General features: G+C 53.3%; 1 protein-coding gene across 1 annotated transcript; it reads left to right on the top strand.

Moving 5' to 3' along the window:
• The first annotated feature begins 203 nt into the window (after window positions 1-203).
• On the top strand, window positions 204-5136 carry MBL2 (mannose binding lectin 2). The gene is made up of 5 exons (XM_077746442.1): window positions 204-271; window positions 1730-1901; window positions 2322-2438; window positions 3515-3589; window positions 4687-5136. The coding sequence occupies exons 2-5, from the start codon at window positions 1739-1741 to the stop codon at window positions 5058-5060; spliced, it is 729 nt and encodes a 242-aa protein (XP_077602568.1). The 5' UTR covers window positions 204-271; window positions 1730-1738; the 3' UTR covers window positions 5061-5136.
• The last annotated feature ends 470 nt before the right edge of the window (window positions 5137-5606 follow it).

Genomic DNA, 5606 nt, shown 5'->3' with positions numbered 1-5606 from the left:
GTAGGGACGGGGACATGGAAGGGAACAGCAGAGGGAGGGCTTCAGGGTATTAAAGTAGTGAGCTGTCCAGCGCTGGGCCAGGGGCCTCGCCAGCAGCCCTGGAGAGCTGCCCAGTGGACAGCAGCTCTAAGGACAGTTGTTTATTAATCTGGGGTTGAAGGCCGTCCCCAGTCACCAGGTTAATTGGGCCTGATGTCCCTGGAAAGGAGGACCTGCTTCCCCACCATAGCCCTCGTGCTCTGAGGAATTAAGTCATTTCTGGAGGACAGAGGTAAAGCCCTGGGCCAGGGGTCTGGCCACTCAACTTGATCGTGTGAGGTCCGGGCAGGGACTTTGGTGGGGTTTCAGGCCCCCTCAGGGCCTCAGTCTCCATCTGACCTGGGGCATTTGAACCCTTCCAGGGTCCACTTGACCTTCTGCAGACTAAAGGGTGGTCTTTTCGGCCAAAGAGAAGAATGGAAATGGGATGTGTATGCCAGCAACATGGCTTTGGCCTCCAGCGTAATTAGGGGGAAGTTGAAAAAAGATAGAAAGAGGAAAGGAAGAGAAGAGCGTGATCAAGAAAGTTCTCTTCCAACTTATTACTTCTCATCGAGTCCTGGAGGGAGGGAAGGGTTAAGGTGACTGACAGGGCCGGGAAGGCAAGGGTGGATGCAGGAGTTAGGGATCAAGGGCCAGGGACACTGGGATTAGAGCCCGGAGAGGCCTGTGGGGGTTGGGCTGCCAACGCTTCCTGGAAAGGGGGCCAGCGGGAGCGGAAGCTGGGTCTGGAGAACCTGGCGGCTGGACGGGGGCACAGAGCTGGGGAGGCATCTGGGCAGCGTGCAGAGGGTCCTGCCAGAAGAAGGAGCGGGAGCCGGCCAGCACGCCAGGTCCAGCAGAAAGTTTAGGAGCCTGGGTTCTGGCTGGCAAAAATGACCTCTCGGTGGAAAATCTCAAGCCAACGGACGGAGAAAATCTGTCTCATCTGGCTAAGATCACGAACCAAAAGAGGTTCCATTCTGAGGGTCAGAAGCCTGCCTCAGGGCAGGCTGGGTCCTGAGCCCCCAGCAGGTGCCTGTCCCAGAAGAGACACTTGTTACAAGATGGTTGATGAGCCATCGCAGAAACAGCTATAAACGATCCTGAGGGCATATGGGGTCCCCAGTGAAATTTAGGCTTTTTACATGAAATGAAAGAATGGATGTCATAAACCGAGTCCTGCCGAGAAATGAGTCTTGGGGGACCTCAGGTCACGAGTTGGTCTAACGTTAGGGCCCAGGGGAAGGGGAAGAAGAGGGAAACTGAGGTTCCCTGGCCCTCAAGAAGGGAGTCAAGAAAGAGAGGAGCCAAAGCTCACACAGGCAATGAGCTCTCTGCCTTTGTGCTGGGACCCTGGGTGCGGGGTCATTTGTGATTTCCAGATCCCGTGGGCCCTGGTGCACAGGGGCCGCCTAACCTACCAAATCTTGAACCCACAGGGGCACTGGAGCCCCAGGGAGAAGGGTCCCCATTGTATTACTCTTGCGTGTATGACTCTGTCCCATTACCTTCGTTTTAGCAGCGATCGACCTCTACTACTTTTTACTTGTGGGTCCCCCCTGTCTGAGAGTAACTCGGAGCCGAGGGCCATGACAGTCCCTTATGGGTCTGCTGCCCCCAGCACAGGGACCAGCATACCAGAGCGGTAGCAACAGGTGACCGGACAAGAGGAGACAGAATTATTTTCCGTGGCTTTCTCCACTCTCAGGTGTGGACCATGTTCCTGCTTTCATCCCTTCCTGCCCTTCTGTGTATGCTGATAGCATCCAGCTCAGAAACAAAAATCTCTGAGGAGGCCCTGAAGACCTGCTCAGCGATTACCTGTGCCATCCCAGGCAGAGATGGGCGAGACGGACCCAAGGGAGAAAAGGGCGAACCAGGTACGGGGTGGGCGGCTCTGGCTGCTTAAATCTTTACCCCCAGCAGGAGACTGTTCCCTGTAAGGGCTCTGGCGGAGACATGAGGCTCACCTCGCATCAAGGTGGGCGGTGCCTCACTCAGAATCCTTCGTCTGAAAGGGCAACCTCTCCCAAACAGAGATGCCTCTCTGGTTCTCCAGGATCGCAAGTTTCCACGCCGGAATCCGTGATGCCTGGTTATTTGCAGACAGCAGGTGTCCCTCCCGTTCAGGGCGCTGGCCCAGAGCACAGGCTGTCCCCTGGAACGCAGGAGGATCACTTTCTCCTGGGTCACCACTGGTTCACTGGAGGTTTTCTGGGGTTAATGCAGATTGGATTGAACTTCTGGAAAAAGAGAATGAGCCACAGCCCCCGGATCACTTTTCTTTCCTCTTACAACAGGGCAGGGGCTCAGAGGCCTGCAGGGCCCTCCGGGGAAAATGGGGCCCCCAGGAAACACCGGGGCTCCTGGGACCCCAGGACTAAAGGGCTCCAAAGGAGACCGCGGATACAGCTCAGGTAAGGAGTTCACCCAGCACAGCGTGGGCCTGGGGGACCCGGGCCCTGGGCAGTCACGGGCCAGGCGGGAGGTGACCCTTTTTGGGCTGCCCCATTGGAAGATGCCTGACGGCTGCCTGTCCAGGACACACGTTCCTCTGAGTGTGCTGCCTGAGTGCAGACTCCCAAATCCTGCAGGGCCACCTCCACCCCCACCCCTACCCCCAGGCCTCTTGGGAGATGGGCCCTGGCTCTTCCTCAGCTGACAGTCTGCAAGTGCCTCCAGGCTGAGAGGCAGGAGCGATGTCCTCTCGAGTGAGGGGTTAATGTCTACTGTCAAAAGCATGGCATGGAAATGTCGGTTTCCTAGGACCCCTGAATCAGGGGGACTGTCATGGCAACCCAGTTCGGGGTAAACTGCAGTCAGTTCAGTGACAACAAAAGTAAGACGATGATCTCTTGTTACTCTCTGCCAGCTGGCCCACCAAAATTATGAAAGTATTAAGAAGTTTGCCTGGTATAAGAAATGAAAGAGAATGAGTAAGAAAAATGTTCAAGAAGGAGAATAATGAGTGGGGCTTTTTCTTATAAATAATTATCATATGGCAACATTTAAGCAATATGTAAACAGGATCCAGAGCCATAATTTACAAGGTTTTTTAAATATTTACTTATTTTTAAGAGACAGAGAGACAGAGTATAAGTGGGAGGGGGCAGAGAGTGAGGGAGACAGAGAATCTGAAGCAGGCTCCAGGCTCTGAGCTGTCAGCACTGAGCCCGACGTGGGGTTCAATCCCACAAACCGTGAGATCATGACCTGAGTCAAAGTCAGATGCTTAACTGACTGAGCCACCCAAGCGCCCCTACAAGTTGTTTTTATTATTATTATTATTATTACTATTAGCTCTGAGTCATAGTTTACAAGAGCTACTAAGTATATCTCAGAAGACAGGGCTTTTTTGCTTCTTTTTGTTTTCTTATCTTTCTAGAATAAGCATACTCTTCAGTAAGCTTTCCCCCCTGCTTTGGCAAAATACTCCGCTCTCCAATTTAGGGTCTTCTTCTCGATAAATACCTGTCTCCCTGTTGCTTCACAGCTGTGGAGATCAAGCTGGCTAACCTGGAGACGGAGATGAGGAAGCTGAAGTCAGAACTGGACCACGCCAAAAAGTGTAAGCTTGTTTTCTGCCCTCAGGGTGTTCGTGGCTCTCACTTTTTTCTTCCGAGCTCCCTAGGTTGCGGGGAGGGTACACGAGAGCTAACTTTAAAAATTTTTTTTAAATTTTTTTTAACGTTTATTTATTATTGAGAAACAGAGAGAGACAGAGCATGAACAGGGGAGGGGCAGAGAGAAGGGGAGACACAGAATCCGAAGCAGGTTCCAGGCTCCGAGCTGTCAGCACAGAGCCTGATGCGGGGCTCGAACCCACAAACTGTGAGACCATGACCTGAGCTTAAGTCGGACGCTTAACCGACTGAGCCACCCAGGTGTCCCTAAAAATTTTTTTAATGTTTTTATTTATATTTGAGAGAGAGACAGACGGACAGAGCTTGAGTGGGGGAGAGGCAGAGAGAGGAAGACAGCATCAGAAGCTGCCTCCAGGCTCTAAGCCATCAGCACAGAGCCGACGCGGGGCTCCAACCCATGAGCAGTGGGATCATGACCTGAACTGAAGTCGGATGCTTAACCAACTGAGCCACCCAGGCGCCCCAAAAACTAACATTTATGAGCACTTATCATACACCATGACCTGTGCTAGGTTGGCATTTTACCATAATACGGTTTCATTCAAGCCTCCCAGCGGCCCAATTTGCGCATATTATACCCATTTTGTTTACAGGTGAAGACAAATAGGTCCTGGAAGTGTAGGTAATTCACTCGCTGTCACACAGCTAGGAAGTAACAGAGGAAGGGTGGCACGTGAAGGTCCACACCGCCAAAGTCTTGGCTCTTTCTTCAGCAAGCCCTGGCCCTAGATAGCTGTCCACCCATGCCTGGTGCCCGAGCCTGGCAGGGTGGCCCAAGGATGCTTGCCTATGTCCCCTGTACTGGAACAGTTTGTATAGATGTTTCTTTCGAGGGTGGGATGTCCCAGGAGAGTGCAAGCTTTCTGCCCGGGGCTTGCTCTGCTGCTGAGGAGTGCTCCTTTACTAGGATCTGACCCCGTGGTTGGGCATGGGGCTATTTTCCTGAGTCCTGAGTTCCCTGGGAAGGGCTTTTTGCCAAGCTCCAAGCCCAGTCAACCCATCCCTTCCATTGTGATTTCAGTGCAAGCCTTCTCCTTGGGCAAAGCCTCTGGGAAGAAGTTCTACGTGACCAACGGCGAAAGAATGCCTTTTTCCAAAGTGAAGGCCCTGTGCGCTGAGCTCCAGGGCACTGTGGCCACCCCGAAGAACGCTGAGGAGAATAAAGCCATCCAGGATGTGGCCGGCAGCATCGCCTTCCTGGGCATCACGGATGAAGTGACTGAGGGCCAGTTTATGTATGTGACAGGAGGGAGGCTCACCTACAGCAACTGGAAGAGGAATGAGCCCAACAACCACGACTCAGCGGAGGACTGTGTGACCATCCTGGAGGACGGGCTCTGGAACGACATCTCCTGCTCAGCCTCCTTCCTGGCCGTCTGTGAATTCCCGGCCTAAGGAGGCAGACCCCCTCCTCAGCCTTTCACTGAGCTCTCTGCGACTCCCAAAGAGAATTAATTTCCCCGCACACGCACCCCATGTTGATTCATTCCTCAGGGGGACGGGAGGGAAATAAAGGGATGTGTTTGTGGGGATGAGGAAGTGAGAAGTAGTTGACAGTGGGGCTCGCGGGTGTCTGGTCCAGTCTGTAGCAAAGGACACTCTGTCCTGCCTAAGAGCCTAGCATCGGGTCAGAGTCAGCCATGGAAAGGGCCAAGTCACACCCTTCCTTCTTCAGTGAGGACACCGCAGCCTCCCAGAGAGGCCAGTGGAGGCCAGTCTGCATCAGAGCAGTAGACCTCAACCTCTAGGAGACCCAGCCTTTCTCCCCGACATGTCGCCACTACTGGATGCCAAGCTCTCCTGTCCTATGTACTTTCCCATGGCTAGCCCAGCCCGGTCTGACGTGGGTGCTGTTTTTATTTTTACTTTTTAATGTTTATTTATTTTTGAGAGGGGCGGGAGGGGGAGAGAGAGAGAGATGAAGACACAGAACCCGAAGCA

The sequence above is a fragment of the Crocuta crocuta genome, unplaced genomic scaffold, assembly GCF_008692635.1.
Source record: "Crocuta crocuta isolate KB4526 unplaced genomic scaffold, BGI_CrCroc_1.0 scaffold28, whole genome shotgun sequence".
Lineage (NCBI taxonomy): Eukaryota > Metazoa > Chordata > Mammalia > Carnivora > Hyaenidae > Crocuta > Crocuta crocuta.
Note: the sequence above shows the minus strand (reverse complement) of the source record. Positions and strands in the feature narration are given on the sequence as shown.